The sequence below is a fragment of the Rhinolophus hipposideros genome, assembly GCF_964194185.1.
Source record: "Rhinolophus hipposideros genome assembly, chromosome: 25".
In the NCBI taxonomy this organism is placed as follows: Eukaryota; Metazoa; Chordata; class Mammalia; order Chiroptera; family Rhinolophidae; genus Rhinolophus; species Rhinolophus hipposideros.
Genome location: NC_138071.1, coordinates 1,572,422 through 1,593,127, shown reverse-complemented (window position 1 = coordinate 1,593,127; position 20,706 = coordinate 1,572,422). Strand labels below are relative to the sequence as shown.

The 20,706-nt window shown below is 36.5% G+C and overlaps 1 protein-coding gene across 3 annotated transcripts in view; it reads left to right on the top strand.

The window, feature by feature from the left end:
- The window catches only part of PPP1R3A (protein phosphatase 1 regulatory subunit 3A), a 48,831-nt gene extending 30,054 nt beyond the window's left edge, over positions 1-18,777 (top strand). For all 3 annotated transcript variants that reach the window (XM_081038136.1, XM_081038137.1, XM_081038138.1), the window contains 3 exons: positions 10,636-10,694; positions 10,794-10,918; positions 12,821-18,777. In XM_081038136.1, the coding sequence (XP_080894262.1) occupies positions 10,636-10,694; positions 10,794-10,918; positions 12,821-15,196 (2,560 nt within the window). In that variant the 3' untranslated portion in view covers positions 15,197-18,777. The remainder of the gene's footprint in view (positions 1-10,635; positions 10,695-10,793; positions 10,919-12,820) is intronic.
- The last annotated feature ends 1,929 nt before the right edge of the window (positions 18,778-20,706 follow it).

Genomic DNA, 20,706 nt, shown 5'->3' with positions numbered 1-20,706 from the left:
CTTTTTAGTTGTTTATGATAGAGTGGGAGGTGATACCCAAGAACTATGACTTTGATTCCCTTTAGGCAGTGCTGAGTGCTTTCAAGCAGAATGCTAAGCATGCACAAATACAACAGTCATGACTCACTTTTTTATGCCAACTTTTTGATTCCTCTTAAAATAGAGTGACATTTTTGCTGCCTACAACCTAATCCTGACATTTACCCTGACTGGTTGGGTAATTCCATCACATCACACTTAGATTGTGTGGAACTAGTTTCTGAGAGGTTTCACTCATATTTTAAGAGGATCATGGGTTTTTAGCACAATAGCATTATAGGATCTTAGAAAAAACCATATTTTTCTTATACAAAAACGACTACATTTTTCCCATTTAAAAAAAATTAGTTTCAAGTGTACAAAGCAATGTAATATTTAGACATTTAAACCCCTCATAAAGTGATAACCCACCCCCAAGCTACTACCCCTCTGACATCTTATATAGCTGTTACAATACCATTGACTATCTTCCCTATGTTGTACTCCACATCCCGTGACTATATATACATATATACATAGATATATATAGAGTATATGTATATATAGTATATATACATAGGTATATATACCTATGTATTTAGTGACAGTTGACACTCAATATTATTCTACTTCAGCTTCGGTGTACAGTGCATTGGTCAGGCATCTACGCAGTCTATGACGTGATCCCCCTAAGTCCAGTGCCCATCTGGCACCTTACATGATCTTTACAACATTGTTGATTATATTCCCCATACCGTATTAACTACCAGTTTGTATTCCTTTATACCTCCATCTTTTCCACCCTGCCCCCAGCCCCAATCCCTTCTATCACGCTGACAGATCTAATACCTATCTGGCACCATACCTAGTTATTACAATAGTATTGACTATATGTCTTGTGCTATACTCTACACCCCCATGACTACTGTGTAACAACCAATTTGTACTTAAACCCTTCCCCTTTCACCCATCCTTAACCCCCCTCCCATCTTAAACAAGTCCCTCTAAGATTCCTTGTAATAGTGGTTTGGTGGTGATGAACTCCTTCAGCTTTTTCTTGTCTGGCAAGCTCTTTATCTGTCCTTCAGTTCTAAATGACAGCCTTGCTGGGTACAGCAGTCTTGGTTGTACGTCGTTGCTTTTCATTCACTTAGAATATTTCCTGCCACTCTCTTCTTGCCTGCAAAGTTTTTTTGAGAAATCAGCTGCCAGTCTTATGGGGGCTCCCTTGTAGATAACTAACTGTTTTTCTCTTGCTGCTTTTTAAGATTCTCCCTTTATCTGTAACCTTTGGCATTTTAATTATGATGTGTCTTGGTGTTGGCCTGTTTGGATTTATCTTGTTTGGGACTCTCTGTGCTACCTGGGCTTGTATGTCTATTTCTTTCACCAGGTTAGGAAAGTTTTCTGTCATTATTTCTTCAAATAGGTTTTTCAATTCCTTGCTCTCTCTCTTCTTCTTCTGTTACCCCTATAATGCGAATATTGGTACACTCGATATTGTCCTTGAGGCCCCTTAAACTCTCCTCAAATGTTTGGATTCTTTTTTCTTTTTCCTGTGCTGGTTGGGTGTTTTCTGCTATCTTATCTGCTACATTGCTGGTTGGATCCTCTGTTTCACCTAATCTACTGTTAATTCCCTGTAATATATTTTTCATTTCCATTAATGTATCCTTTATTTATGACTGGTTCTTTTTCATAGTTTCTATCTCCAGTTTTATGTTTCCTAGCTCTCTGTTGAAGTTCTCCCTGAGATCAATGAGCATTCTTATAACCAGTGTTTGGAACTCTGCATGTGATAGATTGCTTATCTCCATTTTGCTTAGTTCTTTTTCTGGAGCTTTGTTCTGTTCTTTCATTTTGGACATGTTTCTTTGTCTCCCCATTTTGGCTGCCTCCCTGTGTTTGTTTCTATGTATTAGGTAGGGCTGCTATGTCTCCTGGTCTTAGTAGAATGTCATTATGTAGTAGGTATGCTATGGGGTTCAGTGGCACAGATGTGTCCCTTGTGTGGGTTGTGTGTGCCCTCTTTTTGTAGTTGAGCCTTGGTTGATAATTGCACTTTAGTGTGAGGAACTGACCTTTGGGCTCACTGGTTGTGAGGACTGGCCATGACTACAGTGGAAGGGTTGTTGTGCAGGGCTGACCCTACAGAACAGGATCAGCCCCAGCAGGACTCTGGTGTCTGCCCAATCCATCCCTTGGGTGTGTTATACTTGGAGCTGCCTGGGTGATGCTCCAACTCGTTTTGAAGCTGGCCCCTGGGGGTGCCAGGCCCTGAACCACCTCGGAGGGAATCGCTGTAGGTCTACTTCGGTCACAGCCTGTGCCCCATCTGGGCACACCCCTGGGGCCACCCAGGGGGAGCCAGAAAGAAATCTGCAGATAGCTGCCATCTGTGCTGTGCTTAGAAGTGCCGTGAGAGGCCAAGCAGCAAACCAAGGCCAGCTGCTGCTAGTGCCGGCTTAGGGCTGCTCAGCCAGAGGTACAGGACACGCTCAAGCCAGATGCTGATTGTCTGGATTCTGTGAACCTTTGAGAGACCCTAGGAAAGTTCAGCTTAAGCCAACGCAAGCAGTTTGTATGAAAAAGCCCCTGGAAGCGGCTTGGGTGTGCCTGAAAGTTGGGCATGGCTAGGTCTCCAATCACCAGGGCTTGGGGAACTAAACAACTAAAGGTGGAGACTCAGATATGGCAGCTGCCTGTGTTCACACACTGGTAAGGGAGAGGGCTCAGCAAAAAAAAAAAAAATGGCCTCTGCCAGCTCTCCTATCCAGGAGAAAGCTGCCTCTCCAGCCGTCATCCCAAGCCAGACAACTCAGTTCCCCAACATTTGTCCCTGCCACCTTTTCAGCTGCTGCCCCAGTGCTGAAGCTCAGAGTGAGTGATTCCATTGGTGGGTAATTCCGTGTGTGGTCCCTTTAAGAGAAGCGCCTGGGAGTGCAGCTGCATGCAGTCTCACTGAGTCACTATCTCTGCTGGTTTTCACAACCAGAAATTACAGGAACTTCTCTCCCTGCCACTGGAACCCTGGGCTGGGACCTCTCACTCCTATGGGGGTGGGGAGACCCCCACAGCTGAAATATCCCTCCCGATCTTTAATGGTCACACATGAGTGTGGAACCAGCCCATTCCATATCTCTGTTCTTTCTACCAGTCTGGATGTGGCTTCTTCTGCACACCCTTAGTGGAAAGGCTTCAGTTCAACTTGATTTTAGCCTATTCTTTATAATGGTTGTTTTGTAGATTCATTGTAATTTTGATGTGGTTGTGAGATAAGGTAAGTTCAGTGTTTACTTACTGCATTATCTGAGTTGTCCCATAACTACATTTTTTATTTACTACATGTTGACAATGCTAAAATTAACCATAACTCCAAAAGAAGAAGTGCCATATACCCAGAGACTGTAGTTATATTAACATGCTGCCTAAGTTTGGACACTGAATAAATCAGTCGCATAATGACAGGAAGTGTAAATTAGCATTCCTGGGCATGCTGCATTTGTAGAGGACACTTTAAATCAGAAGTTACTTTTACTGATGATCTAGTGATTTTTCTTCAGAGGGTGATCCTCTGATAATAATGGCATATTTTAAAAGACTAACCAAGTATGCTATTATGGGTTGCAAATTTTACTCCTCAAAGTGGCTTGTGAATTAAAGATACCTGAGAATAGAATAAACATTAAAAATGTAGATAATTCCAAGTGAAAGGAGGAGCATGGGGATTGGGTACTGTGGTAGCTTAGAACTAACGATCAGTGTGGTATTTACCACATGTCTGTAATGATAATGACAGTTACCATAGTGATAATAACAATATATTTATTAAGCACTTCCACATATTGAGAATTGTGCTAAATAATTGTCCTCTGTAAGTAGTAGGCAATTTTTGGAGAAAAATGAGACAGAAAGTTTAAGTATCTTATATGTGGTCACATGGCTAGTAAATGGCTTAGTAAGCGGTAAACAACAGGAAAGACTGAGATTTGCATCCCGGTCTCTTTGCCCTTTTTTCACTATGGATTGACCCGCTGTGGAACAAACACTGACACGGTGCTCAAGAAATGTGAATCTAGTTCTAGCCTGGCTACTAATTAGCTTGTGCAACTTCTGTCACATTGATTAATGAGGTTTAATTTCTTTCTCTACAATATGATGACAGAATAGGACTATTCTAGCATAAGGTCCCTTACAGATCTGACGAACTGAAGGCATTTGACATTAAAAACTAAAATAAACTTTCTGTAAGTTATGTGAGGCTCAGAGATAGAGTTTCTAAGATTCAATGTTTTGGTGATTAACAGCTGACTCAGAAACACAAATTACTGTTTGCTTATTAATTTGATAGTTTGCAAATACGTTTCAATTCCTACTTCATCAATGTTTCATCATTTCATTCTGTAGTAAGTATAGACTGGTCTAGTCTTCAACGTATTTCTTTTTCTCTGGATATATATATATATATATATATATATATATATATGTAATACATAATTATTTTCTTCTGTGCATAGAGTTGCAGCTGGTTTTACATAGCTGGATGTGACTGGCTAAAAAGTCTGAGCCATAAAAAGGGCACCACTTTTCCGGAGTCAGAGTATCTGCCTGTTGCCCTTTTATACATGCAGTTAGATCCCAGTGTTTCTAAACACTAGTGCACTGAGATACACCTGAGCTCACAGTAAAAATGCAGATTCCCACTCTCCACTCTAGAGATGTGGATTCAGTCCCCTAAAACAGCATGTCTAAAAAGTACCAGGTGACTGTCACCTAGAAGGTCTGCGAATCACGTTTTAAGAGGCAGTATCAGGAACTAAGTTTATGCCTCTTGAAGCTGGCCAACTACCATTTGGTGCCCTGGCTTTGGTCTTTCATTCTTCCTAAATTGTATCTTCAGTTACTTGACACGTTAAAAATAATTCTTTTTTACTGATAAGATATTCACAAATGATGCCTTAATCTTGGAATTGCTGCTCCCCTCTTCTCTAACTAATGTTACTTTTTGCTTAGATTTTAACTTAGAGGGCATGTTCTCCTGGGAGTTTCTCCTGCCCCGCCCTGCACCTCATAAAGCCCACATTTATTACACTCTGCAGTCACAGTAGATTAGGGAGGAAGGTGCTTTTCCTGGATACCTGAGAAACAGATCACACAGCTCACAAGACATCAGAAAGCAGACCGCAGACTAATTTAAGACCTTACTGACTTGTAGTGCAGGAGCCCCAGTTAACCACCAGACTTAACTCTCCCTGGCTTAGGGAAAATTTCCTCTCCCTTCGAAGGGAAAATACTAGATTTCTAACTCTCATGACTGCAAACAAGGTCAGGCAGAGAGATGTGTTTTTAAAGTCTTTTTATAGGAAATTGATTAACAAATCATATTGATGCTACATCAAGAATTGTCACTCAAATTTTATTCCTTTTCTCTTTCCTCATTGCTGTCATCGCTCCTAACTGTGTCATTTTCTTTTGGGCTTTCTAACCCTTGAATCTTTGTCCACTCCTTATTGCCTCTGACTGGAATGACCTTACCACTCTTTTCTAATAGGGGAACTCCTACTTTCCCTAAAATTTAATTCAGAATGTTACTCTCTTTGTGAAAAATTCCATGAGTCCCTCAAAAGAGTGTCTGTCCCCTCTCGTTTCTGTCCTCTTTTTTTCCTAAGAGAATATCTATAATATCTAATTGCTTATCATAATATTTATCATTTATTATAATAATTGCCTGTTGATATGTTCATTTCCATCATTATATTATAGCTTCCTTGAGGTAAGAGGCTATAGGTTGGTCATCTGTGATTTCCCAGTGCTTATTATAATTTATGGCACATAGTGTGTGTTCAAATTTCTATTAGAAGAATGAATGACCCTCTTATGTTTAAATAATACAAGTGACTACATTATATGAGGTGTGACAATTAAGTTCTCGAACTTGCCACTATGCGCTTACATTGGCAGCACTGTAGAAACAGCTCAGTAAGGTTTCATAACCTTGGTCTATCAATGTCTCACAGCTGTGTTTGCGTGGACATGTGATGATGTCTTGCTGAGTGGCGTTCATTGTTGTGTGTTTTTGTGTGTCATCGCGAGAACAGCTGAGCTTGAATTAGAGCAATGAACAAACATTAAATTTCTTGTTAAATTTGGCAAGAGTGGAAGTGAAACCACGGACATGTTAGTCCAAGTTTATAAGGATAACGCCATGAAGAAAATGTCAGTGTACAACTGGATTAAACATTTTTCTGAGGGGAAAGAATGAGTCATTGATGAAGAGAGGTCAGGGCAGCTAGTAATGAGCAGAACTGATGAAAACATTGCAAAAATTTGTTGAATTGTGTGTCAAAATCATCGGCTAACTGTGAGAAGCATATCAGACCAAGTAAACATCAGTAGAGAAACAGTTAGGAAAATCTTAACTGAAAATCTTGGCATGAGAACAGTATCTGCAAAAATGATCCCGAAGGAGCTCACCGGTGAACAAAAGCAAAAAAGAGTCGAAGTTTGCCAAGACCTTTTGGAGAGGTAAGATGATGTTTTGGGCCATGTTGTCACTGGTGATGAAACATGGGTGTACCAATAGGACCCTGAAACAAAGCATCAAAGTGCACAATGGAAGTCAGCCAATTCTCCACGACCAAAAAGTTTCGTCGGTCCAAATCAAGAATCAAAATAATGTTGCTAACCTTCTTTGATATCAGAGGGATTATTCATTATGAATTTGTATGAACTAGAAAAGCAGTTAACCAATTTGACTATTTGGAAGTGCTGAAAAGGCTGCGTGAAACAGTTAGACGACCTGAACTTTTCACCAACAGTTCACGGCTCTTGCATCACGACAATGCACCAGCTCACACGGCACTGTCTGTGAGGGAGTTTTTAGCCAGTAAACAAATAACTATGGGAACACCGTCCCTACTCACTTGATCTGGCCCCCAACGACTTCTTTCTTTACCCGAAGATAAAGGAAATATTTCAAGGAAGACATTTTGATAACATTCAGAACATCAAGGGTAATACAATGAGAGTTCTGATGGCCCTTCCAGAATAAGCGTTCCAAAATTGCTTTGAAGGGTGGACTAGGTGCTGGCATTGGTGCATAACTTCCTGAGGGGAGTACATATCATGTAAATACATATCATTCATTATGTCAGTCCTATGTGTCAGGCACTGAGCCAGTCACTGGGAACACGGACAAATAAGAAACTCCCTTTCTCAAAAAAGACCCAGGGAATGTAAAGGGGAGAATAGAAACATTCAATAATATGTATCATTTATATCACAGTTGTATATGGTCTGGACAATATCATCAAACATCAAGTTCATTTTTCCCCTCAAGTTTTCTAAAGTTGTTTTAATTATACTCTTTAGATGTAATTGGTCATATGAGGGACACTTTCAGAGTGGGATTTTATTTGTAGATACCCTCTAACCTAGGCCAGGGAGCAACCCATTTTTCTTAATTAATTATGTAAAACTGGAATTTAACTATTAGGTATTTTAAATAATTCAATAAGCACCTGCAAAACTACCACTCAAAACAGTAATTGACTTCTAACCATTTCCTTTCCTCATTCCTTTCCCGAAACTTGCCCCAACGGAGGAAACCATAATCTTGAAAATCAAGCTTTCTTGTTTATATAACTCTTAAAAATATTCTATGTATTCCTTGTTATATATTTTTAAATTATTTTAGTCATTTTTAGTTTACTTTAAAAAAATCCTCTGATGTAATGTTTTCAAACTCTTCATTTAATATTATTTTGGTAAAATTTATCTGTATTGTTGTAGGTCTCTGTGGTTTATTACTTTTGAGTACTATGTAATATTCCTTTTGTGTTATGCCATAGTTTTGTGTCCACTATTCTGTGGATGGGCATTTATGTTGGTTCAAGTTTATGCAGTTGACAGTAATTTTTATCAGTTAAATAAGCATAAAATGGTAACTCCTTGTGGTCTTGATTTGTACTTCTGTGTTCTCAATTAATGTTGAGCATCCCTTTATTTCCTTATTGGCTATGTGTGTTTTGTTTTCTGTGGAATGTCTGTCTCTCTCTTCTGATTCAATTAAAATCTTTGTGCTTTCTTACTGATTTGTAGGATTCCTTTATATATTCTTGATATTTATTTGTGTTGATTTTGTGTAAAGCAAGCATCTTCTCCCAGTTTGTAATTTATTTTTTTATTACAATGATATATTTTAATGAACAAAAGTTTTAAATTTTAATAGAGGTAAATTGACGATATTTTTTTATAGTCACTGTTTTTATTTTTAATTTAAAAAAACATGTCCTACTCTGAGATCTGAAAGATATTTACATATATTTTCTAGTTTCTGACATTTAAGATCAAATGATCTGGAGTTGATATTTTTAATATATGTGGTGCTAATTTCATCTTTTTCCATAAGAGAGCCATTTTCCCTATCTTCATTCATGGAAAAGTCCCTTATTTCCCTGCCGTCTCACATGTTGAGTTTGTCATATGCCAATGTGCTGGATATATGTAGATTGGTTACTAAGTTCTCAATCCTTGTCTGTCTCTGTACCAAAGTAACTGTCTTAACTAAATCTTCATAAGAACCCTTGAAATCAAGTAGAGCAGTTGCTTCCCACCCCGTTATTTCTCAGAAATATTTTAGCGTTTTATTCTTCTCTTTAGAATCATATTTTCAAATTTTGTGAAAAACTGCATTGGAATTTTGATTAGAATTGAATTTTTAGATCAATTTGGGAGAGAATTAATATCACATAATACCTCCTTTTTATCTATGAACATTGTATATGTCTCATTTCTAGGTCTTGATACAATTTTATTCTTTTCCCTATAGGAGTCTTACTACATATCTTTTATTAGTTTTTTTTTCCATAGACAGTTGATATAATATTTAAATTTTATCTATTTCAGCTTCTCTTTCTTGTATTTATCACTGAATCTAAGATTTCCCCCCTATATTTCTGCATTTGTATGTTTTCATAATATATTAATATGATAATACACAACTTGGTACTTAATTATTTCTCCCCAAAATGAGTTAAAACATATTCCTTACCTTTTGATAGAATTTTTAAATTGCAGTATTTTAGACAATTGAATTAGAAAAATGACTGATAGCATTTTGGTTAGGCAAAAACAAAAGGCTTTAAATGGCTATTATTTTCCCTCTACAAAGGAGATTTTTTCCTGCATTGTTATGGGAATAAAGAGGAAGCAGGAATAATTAAGTGATGTTTAATGGGTTTATATATTTTTAAGCCCGTAGATATTATACACATGGAGAATGAAAACTGTGTCAGCTTGCAGCTATATTCCACAAAATGTATCTTTACATAATTATTGGCCTCATTCAATAATATAGATTTATAGATTAAGTCAGTACCAATTATGTAAATACTATGTTTTTCTAGTGAAATCATATTTATGTAGAAACATTGTTTTCATTCATGGGCCCACTAGAAGGTACCAAACACTTTGGGTTAAGTTAAAATTAAGCATCATAAATATATACAGTAGTGAATTACTTTCTTACATAGTCAGGATGGAAGAATTTGCAGTTTTCTCATGATTTGTTGAAATACAATTAGCCTTCCTGAAATTTGTATCAACACTGTCCATACAATGAAGAATAGACTCTATTACACAAATTTATCAGCTGTTGCCAACTCTCTAGATTTCTTTTATCACAGAAAAAATCATTGAGACAAGTCACTAGAAGAAAATTCAGCTGAAAGAAAACAAAAAAATGTGGGTACTGGGGCAATCATTACTGACAGATTGACTTGTGACATAACTATACACAAAGTGGGCTTTTTCACTAACATTTTTCTTGCTGAGTGTTATGGACAAATCTAAATTCTAATGATTCCACAAATATACCTACAAATAGGTTACATTTGAAAGTAAAAGGTATTTATCTTTCTCAATCAGTATGCAGAATACCATTGAAAAGGGAGTGTAACCGAATCATTTTCAAGAAAGAAAATATATGCTTCCATATGAGCAATCTTAAGTATTGCTTATAAAATTGGCCTGTGGCAATACACACATAAAGTCTTTTAACTGAATATAAATTTAGCTGCCTTTCAGTTTTTAGTAAGTTTGGGTTTTTCTTCTTTCCTGCAGAGAGAGAGCTAATGTTATATCAGTCCAACTGAAAGAATTTTGAGTAAGATGAAACATACAAAAATTAATAATTAGGATGTTAGAAAGCAATTTCCATGACCACAAATAAACTGTTAGTTCATAAAATTTTATCATTTAAACCAAGAGAAAAATGTTCTCACTTGCAAAGTTTATATTCATGAATGATGAAATAATCTACATTTACATATATTTTTATTTTGGTTATGTATGTTTTAATATGAGTAACATAATCTTATTTAGAATAAGATTATATAAATTATATAAATTATTTAAAAATTTTTCTATGACTAATATATACTTTTGTATCACTAAAAGATTAATTTTATTTTAAAAATATACAAAGTAATACAAGAAAATACATAAGTTGATATAACATTTATTAGGCTTGTTATTGGTTTGAAATTCCCCTGTGTAAAAATACTTAGAAAATATAGTCCCAGAAGAATGTATAACATTTTGTTTTAAATTTAACAGTAAAGAAGAATCATCAGTAATATCACACGAGAATAACTTTGACAATTCAAAGATTACAGGTAATCTTTCTTATTTAATTTTTAAACAAAATCTGTCTCTTTTGTTGAGGCTTACAATTATAACAATCTTACATCGGCACAATTATATTAACTTTCCAGATACCGATATCCCAACAATTGTTTGTACTCATGAGGAGAAGGAAGACTTGGAAACCAGCAATCAAAATGTAAAAGCCGTAAACAGGAAACACGGAAAACATGATGAAAAAGAGTTAGAATGGATGGTAAGTGTTCTGGCTGCCACTATAGTAGAGAAGAGGAATCCATTGACGCTTCAAAGGTGCTGCAACGCCAGCCTTTCAACTTTGACTAATATAATCTGCAAAGGTGAAAGCACAGCCTGTTTCGTCCTTGCCTCTCTAGCTTGATCAACAAGGCACTTTGATTTCAGTATGATGCTGCTGGTCTCCGTGGCGGTAAATTAATGACATTCATTGCTTATCTTTTTACCAGTACCTCTGAGTAACAGTTTGTAGGAATTGCGGAAGAGGTAGCGCGATCCTGATGTGCATTTCTAACCTTTGTGACAAGTGCACACTTAGCATAAACTTGTCTGTAAAAATGAGAGGCCTGAACTAGATGAGTGTTAGGGTTCTGTCGAGCTCTAGCGTGTATTGCATTTACCAGCATTATTTTTACTTCCACTTTTATGAGAATTTTGAAATTCTATATCATTGGAAAGTATTAAATTACCAAATGAGGAGAACATAGCCTGTGTCATATTTTTAACTAGGAAATAAGTTCAGCACTGTACAATTTAGCATTGAATTTATTATAAATTTCACACTTGGTGAACATTCAATCTATTTGGAATTTTGGGGGGGATGATTTAGATAGCATTTTTATTACAAAGGGAGAAATAGGAGTAAATGAGTCACATAATGTGATTTATTCTTTACTGTATTTGGTTGGAGCTCTCATCATTAGAATATATGGATTCCTAATCATCTAAGATTAAAATGGAATTTTCCTCTTCAAGTGTCAGTGCTGAAACAGAAAAGAAATAGGGCTCATCTCTTTCCCCACACATTCCCCGTTTTCTACAGTGATATGCAAGCTGCGTCACTAAAGGATGCAATTTACTTTGCTCCACCTTTAAGAAACTACAAAGTTGTCACCCATTGTGAGAATTTTCACCAGCTGAAAGTTAACATCACCATTTTTTTCAAACCACAGAATATAATGAAAGGACCCTGAAAAATCACATACTTCACCAATACACCTCATTACAATGAGCAGCTTCAAAAATAAAAGTTTGTTTAGAAGTTACTGAGATCGTACATCCAATAAATGAACAGGGAGCTGTAATTTAGATGCTAATTTGCTCCATGCTGACGTTAATGCATAAAACAATGAAGCTCCATAATAGATGGAAATACAACCAAATCTGTGGAACCCACAGGCATTGGCTTACAAGACAGCTGTGCAGTTGACAAGTAACATGAGCCTTATGTGAGAAGAAGGGGAAAACGTAAGATTTGCATATAATTATTGAGATCATGCAAATGTCAGTTATGAGGAGGGAAAAAAAACACAGGCATCACACTGTTAAATCCTGACAGTTGGCATCACTGAAGAGCTCAAATACATTTGAGTACCAGTTGGCAGAGGGTCATTAAAACAGAATTTGCAGAGACATTAACTCCCTCACTTTTCTTTGAGTGACGTTTTGCTATTAATAGTTTGCAGAGGCTTTGCAGAAAACATATTAATAAGAGAAACTGTAATAGGGACACCTACAGCAAGTGTGAATGCAGCAAGGGGCACCTAGGAAGCTGCTCTCTAATTGATTAGCATGGAGCTATCAATGTGTATATCCTAAGTGAGGAGAAAGTGCAATGACAAGCAGGAATAGTTGAATAATACAATGTGATATTTGGAAGCTGGGAAGGAGAGTGATTAATTTTGGCCCCTTTTCTTACTAATCTCATTCCCAAGTCATAGCCTACAAGGATCCCCCCAAAAACATCTGGTTTCCAGAATTTGTACTAAAACCACAAATGAAATGAGTCAAGAAAATCTTAGTAGCCAAGATAATTAGTAGTCAAGTTCATGAAACCTATCTAATTCATTTTGTATATTTTAAATCATTTGGTCATTATTTTTCGTTATTTTTATTTCTTAAGATAAAGCAATGCTTAATAAGAAGTACTGCTTCTGGAGATGAAAAGAATATGTTTTCAACAGATCCAGTCAATTTTCCAAATAAAGCAGAGGGGTTAAAGAAGAAGCGTGTCCATGACGAAGTATACACTGACTTGTTTAAAAGGACTTTGTCTCCAGGTTCATCAGCAGAAAGCTCTTTAAAGGGAGATTTTCACTGCAATGAAAAATATTCCTTGGGAAATGAGTGTAGTCATCAACCTTCAGAGGAAATTACTTCAGATAAGAGAGAACTCAAGCCATCATTGGGAAATACTAGTGGTGATGAATTCATGCAACTACATATCAGCAACAGAGAAACATTGGATGATAATGCTAATCCAGCCCAAGCGGGAGGCAGAGTGCAGATAGCTTGTCCCTCCTCAGATCTGCTAATGGCAGGCAACCTTATCAAAAACCAGGAAGGAGGAGCTGAGAAAATGAAAGTACAAGATTGGGACTATTCAAGAAGAGCTTTCCATTCGGGAGAATCAATAGCACAGGGACCTTCCAAGAAAGATTATGGAAATGGGAAGAATGAGAAGGCGAAGCAAAGAACACACTTAGGTGATAATAAAAAACAAAGCAAAAATTTTCAATCAATCCTCCATGACCAAGAAAAGACGAGCCACTCTGAAATAAGTGTGGAAGGGGTAGGAGCGAGTAGTAGAGAACTAAGTGTTCTGCTGAGTCAAGATAGCCTGACTCCTGAACAGGTCATCCAAGCAGATTCATTTCATTCCCCAAGGAGAAATCCAAGTTGGGAAGAAGGTGTGTTAACAACCCCAGGGCATGCTCTCTTGTCTAATAAAGACATTACTTTAGGAGGTCAAGTTTGTTCATCAAGAAATGGGAATGTTTCGAGAAATGATTATCTTTTCCAAGTTGAAGAAGAGAATTTAGGTTGGATTAATCCTGAAGATCACAATAAAAACAAACAGCACAAACAATATTGGAATTTTCGGGAAAGTCAGGCAAAAGCAAGAGAGAATAAGATAAATAAAACAGAGAAGACAAAAGGACAAACAGATTGTGAAGACATGCGGGGAAAAAGAAATAACACAAAGAGTCTGAAAGCTAAGCCTGCAGAATTGTTTACCTGCCAAGAAACAGTGAGCTGTGAACTGTCTTCTCTAGCTGATCATGGTCTTGCTGAGAAAGCAGAAGCAGGTACAGCTTATATAATTAAGACAACATCGGAAAATACTCTAGAAAGCATGTCTGCTAGAGAAAAAGCAATAATTGCTAAGCTACCTCAAGAGACAGCACGCAGTGACAGGCCCATGGAGGTAAAGGAAACTGTGTTTGATCCACATGAAGGGAGAAATGATGACTCACATTATAGCCTTTGTCAAGGAGACACAGCAGGTGTAATCTATGACAACAATTTTGAAAAGGAATCATGTTTAGGTATTTGTAATGTACATGTAGATGAAATGGAGAAGGTAGAAACCATATCTATGTGTAATCCTGGGAAGATACATGACAGGAAGAAACATGGCATTGGAAACAGAACATCTGTAGAAGAATCCTTACAGGTCGTTACAAGCAATAAAAAAGCAGCCTCAGAACTGGATTTGCACTTGGGAATGTTACCAACAGACAAAAAAATATTCCCAGAAAATAGAGATCATGGGCAGGTCAAAGAATTATCAAAGGAAATGCACATTGATACCGTTACTCATTCTGCTTTAAACTCAGACACAAAGAGAGCGAGTCAGAGAGGCTCTCACATTTCCAGTCACCACGCTAAAACTTCAGTGTCATCCTATGAACAGGCAATTGCTGGAGAGAATACAATTACTACCATGACTCTCCAATCTAGTCCAGGTAAATCAGAACATAATTGTAATCCCACAAGTGAAACCCATGGTATTGAGAAGTGCCCACATCCTGGGTCTATACCTGAAGAAGTTTCCACAAGTTCAGGAACAGAGATGTCAGGCAGCAGGAGAGAAAGGTGTGGAGACCAGATTTTCCAGCGAGGAGAAGGCAATAATGTAGGAAAATCTCTAGGGCCAACGATTTTAATCAGCGAAGCTACTGAGAATATGGAAGAAGAGAGGCATAAAAATGAAGGATTAATCAACTCCAGACAATCACTGTGCTTTTCAGGTGACAAAGAATCTGAGAGCTCTATTTCTGCTAATCTCCCTGCCCAGGAAAGTGAAGCTCAAAGCGGTGAATCTCTGCTTTTGAAATACACCAACTCTAAAATACCTTATGTCATTTTGTTTCTGATATTTCTTGTAACCATCTACCAATACGACTTAATGATCGGCTTGGCATTCTACATTTTTTCATTGTACTGGCTATCCTGGGAAAGGGGGAGACAAAAAGAGTCTGTCAAAAAGAAGTAACCTCAGCACTATTATTATTCTCTCTTGAAAGATAAGCTATTTAGCCCCAAACATTTGGATTGGTGAAAAAGACTATTCATTGTTCAAAGAGCCAGTGCAGTTTTTCTCTTGAAGGATCATTTAAAAAAGAATGCGTATGAAGTTTGCGCCTTCATATAAGTAATTATTCTATATAGGACCATTATGTTTGGATCATTAAATACCTATATGAATATGAGACCTGAAGCACGTCAGGTTGAAATTAGGCACAGCTGTTGCTCCTTAGCAGGCTATGAAGGCGCAATGCTTCACGTCTCCTCACCGCTTAAGTGCCATTGCTCGCATTCATTTCTTTTGCAGTAAAGCTTCATTTTTCCCCCTGAGAGTATTTTTCCCTCTATCATTTTTAAAAACAGATAAAACATGGACAATGGCAGAGGACTTTTTTTGGCCTTTTAGTATTCTCCATGAATTTTGCATCTACCACTGTATCATTTATCAGCATATTTTGATAGATCAAGTCTTTCAGTTTCAATTTACTATTTTTAAGAAGACACATGTATATTAAAATGTGTAGACTTAAACTGAAGAAATGTTGTTTTCTTGAATAACACTTTGTCCGCACACAAACACATACACCTTTTGCCTCCTTTATACCTACAAAGTCAAGGCATTCATGAGCCAAATCTGACAAAGACGAGAACAATTGGGAGATGACCTTTCAAGTCTACAAAAGTTTGTGGGTGTCCTGTCTTTAAGCAGTTTTTCTCTTATAAAGGGAGACTGTGTAAGACTGTGTGACATTTTCAATGTCAACTGTTATTCAGAATTCAAATTTTAAAAGTTCTACCAGCATTATATTACAATGAATTTGTACCTACAAAGCATTGATGATAATAATTAAAAGACTTCCAAATGAACTATTCTACTTGGTCGTATTTTTTGATCTCAAACAATTTTTTAATTTTTTCTCATCATAAGACAATGAATTATTCCTCAAGGTGCATTTGGACAACAAAAAATTAATCATTGGTGGCATTTAGTATACAATTATCAGGTTTTTAGATGATACCTCAAATTTTCAAGTAGGCAAGTAAGTCGATATGGAAATCTACTGAGGGAGAAGTAAATATCCAGCATGAAATTGATTTTGGCTGCTCTTACGATCTACACCTAACTCTGTGAAATAATGAAACATGATTTTAGTCACACACAGGCAATGCAAAGATTCTTATATAATTGATTTCAACGACCATTTACGCAAAACCCTGCGTGGGCTCTGTTCTATGCCAGAACACTTCCTTTGATACCCGAATGGCTAGTCCTCAGGGAGGAAGCATAGGTATGTAGTTTGACACTTTTGACTGGGCCAGGACTACAGAAGAGAATCACATCAAGGGAGCTCATTTGGGCGATTTCTTTTTCATAGGAACTACTTTCACAGAACGTGTAGCACTGCTCTTCAGAGAGAAAAACGAATCTGTTTATTTACCTGTAAAGGTAAATCCGATTAAAGCTTGCATTTTCATCCCGTACTTCTAAGAAGTATGCATTTATGGAAAGACAAAATGAGAATGAAGAATTTTAACTGACTTTCATGTGGTACTAAATGATTCCTTTAATTTTCATTAGGTACAGAACTATTTCCAAATCTCCTAATTGCATGCTTGTCTCAAGTCCCATTGAAATTGAACTTTAACATTTTAGTTGAACAAATACAAACATCCTGAAGTAGAACTTAGGGCAAATATTTGATTGAGAAAGCACATTTTAATTAAATACAAGTGGAATACTGTAGGCCTCGAATATTATCTCTAAAATTTCTGTCCTGATAACTTTGTTGACAGGACTAAGTTACAATGGAATTAAGGTTAGCATTTCTTCAGTTCTTAATAGCTTGTTTTTTTTCATTCTACCTCTAAGAGTTTCAGTCAATATGCCATATCTTATTAATACCAAGAACACAATACTTTATGAACACAGGTGCACAAACTGCAGTTATTCCCTTATACATTAAAGAATGTAACTTCTTTTAGCTCTTTTATTTGACTTTTGTTAACATTAACTTACTAAACATTCTCATGCATATTTATACTATGACGATAGAAGTTTCAAAAGATTTAAATACTCAAATGTGTATGAATCTGCATGCAATGAAGAAAAACTGGTGATTTAACTGACTTTCCAAACATTACCTATGAAGAAGTTGAAATAGTCCTAAGAACTTAGCAAACTACTGTTAGGTACAGAGGTAGAGTTTGGAAACATGTTTTAGTCCCATCATTATGTTGAACAAGAAAAGTAGATCTCAGGAAGAACTGGCAACACCTGGTTAATAAAGATTTGGCTGAATCATCAGGACGATCTCCATAAACATAGCTGCCTTCATCATCTTCCCAAGTATGGATTCAGAAGCACGAGAGGGCGTGGCATGAGAATAAGCCAAGGGAAATGCGTTACGCCTTTGCTTCTTACAGTGGGTAAGAAATGTGATATAATAACCATCACCTTTTATCTTGCTGGGTTTCTGACTGTTAGAAACAAAATTCTAAAAATTAATTGGCAAGTGAAGCAAGTGTAAGTAGTAAAATCAACTATCTTAAAAAATCAATCTGTATAAGCCATCAATATCTCAATATGTTTTTCAGTGTAAGAGGAAATGAATCATTGAAATGAACTTACCCCTCAATGTTCAAGAACATTGGATTAATACAGTCGTGTTTCCCTGCTGAGCTCCAATATTTCGATAGTGAATTATTTCATGTTATATACATATATATGTTCACAATTTTGTGAGAGAAACAGGATTATCTTTTATTTGTCACTTTAAACCAGTCTGTTAGTTAAATGGAAAATTTTAATATATCCACACCAAATTTGGAGAAATAAATAAAATATTTAATTTTTCACACATAACATTCATGGTATGTTCTTAGTAATTTTTTTAGTCATTAATATTATTTTGTATAACTGGGCCTATTGTCTTATTTGTTAGGCTCACTTTTTGCATATAAAGAAATAAAAACTGAAAATAAAGCAAAACAATAAAAAGCCACCGGAGAACAGGTAAAGATGCAGGCAGGAGGGCCATCTCCAGGGCCAAATCATCTGCTGATTTCTGTTACCATGAACTCTGACCTTTCTTTGAAATTTTCGCCGAGTGAATATAGAAACTGAACTATGCAATAAGACTTGTCTTTGGTTACTTGAATCCTGTCTTAGCCAGTTCTTGTGGAACTGAAGAATAGAATTGACTCTAATTGTCAACAACGTACGAAGACATACGAGGGGCCATGCCCTTCCAGCAGCTCCTCAGTTGTGCACCTATATGAACAGAACAGCTAACAAGTTACTTGTGTTTATTTGATTAAACTATTTTTTTCTATTTTCAGAAATAATTTATGATAAAAGTCATGGCAACATAATTCAGTTTTCATCTTTAAAAGTAGATTTGTTTATCCAATGTGTTTCCATAACTTTACCCAAAGCTCTTTAAACAGCAAATTAAATTTTTGCTAGATTTTCAGCCTAGCTTTGAGTGATCATATGTTTTACAAGAAATGTCATTGTGTGTTAAAACCTTATTAAACATCTCTAAAAAGCTTAGCATTTTCATTTTGTTTCATTTCTATATTTGTTAAATACATACATATTGCCTTCATTTTTCAAATGTGAAACCACGTAGTATGTGAAAATTTAAGAAAAAATTCCTTGAGCCTTTTTCTGATATATCCAATTCTTTATATTTGTGATGGTAAAGTGAAGAGGGGCATGGGAAAATCAATAATGGATTACAGAGAACTTATTGTTATTTGGCTGAGATGCCTCCAAGATCTGATTCTGTAGCACATTTCAATGCCTAATTAAGTTACTGGTCTGGATTGGATATAGTGCGTCTGCATCGTCCTTTCCTTCTCATCACCCTGCTGAACCATGCAGGCTTAGGTCCCACTGTTCTCTGCCTTGAGCCCTCTGTCTTTCAGCTAGTCACATTGTCCCTAGAACATGCCATGCTCGTCAGTTCCTCCGTGACGGCTCACACACTCCACTCTGTCTAGAGGTTACTCTCAATGATCTTTATTTCTTTCTCCCCAGGCGACTCCGCACACTTTCTATATACAGCTCATGTCTGCATCCTCTCAGAATCTCCTACTATTTCAGTTGGTGGGATTGCTCTGTTTTCAGATCTCTTATGACACTAATTTTCTTGTGTGCACTAGACATTGGACTAATTATCCTGAGTGGACAGCCTGCCTCTTTGGGACAGGGACAATGATTTCTTCTTCCCTCCTGAAATCTCACAAGGTCTCAATTGTAGGAATCCTCAGTCAATACTTGTAGATAGAATTGAATTGCAGTATTCGACAGGATACTCAGTGGTCTGATTTTATAATGAATAAACTTAAGCAAAACAAAGCTAGGATGTTTCAGTACTGCCAAAGACAGGGTAGAAAAAAGGCAAAGAGAATATGGAGACAAAACAGAGTGGATTTAGGATGTGTGGGAGAGAGAGAGAGAGAGAGAGAGAGAGAGAGAGAGAGAGAGAATTCTTTCTCTGCATTCGTCTTAACAATTAAATTGATTTTCTATATTTATTAATTCTTCCTAGCACATAAAACATTCTCTTCATTTTATTTCATGGGGAATAATATGCAGATTATACATAAAAAGAAAAATAATTTGTATCTCAAATCACTGGTTTATGTGATAGTTAATAGAACAAGACATGTCTTCAGAAAAAGTAGCTCAGTAGCTTAAAAACCAACAAACATCACAAGGTATAAATTGTAGGAAACTCAATCTTCCCAACTGCTGCTATGCCCTTTGAAATGGCTGACCTCTCAATTTCACACCTGTTCTGCATGTCAACTTTTAGGGCAAGCAAATAGAACAACTAGCAGAAGTAGTCAGTGGACTTTTTTTTAAAGGAAACATTTGCTTGGTTAACATATAAGAGAGTAGGTATGTAATTTACAAACACATGCACACACACATGCACAAACATGCATGTACACACACGCAGACATGGTATTCCAACATTGGATGACAGTAATGGCACAGAGCATAGTCTATTAATACAATGTGTAGTGATGTATAAAATATTTAAAACTTTATATTTTCCTTGAAGAGACTCATTCTATCATATTTAGATGTGAAATTAAATTGGTAACACAAAGATATGCCTATTTTTGAGGCAAGAGTCTAAAGGAAAGCAGTATATGACCCGGAAATGTAGTAGCATGTCATATAACAGCTTAAGTTCATTAGCAATTAGTCTCTTAAGACTTAAAGAAAAGCTGGATACATGTCTGCTATATTGTAGGATTCATCAATATCCTGTATCAGTTGACTTGGCTCTGAGTGGAAACAGATTTAGAATTTCCTAAAGACACACTCTATAAAATATAATATCAAACAGCAGAAATGGTGCTTAAAAACCACTGTAAGAGGTGACAAATTATCTTTGTAAACACTTAACCCATAATCTACTTTTAATAATTCTATGTAAGAGGCTTTCAATATATACAATT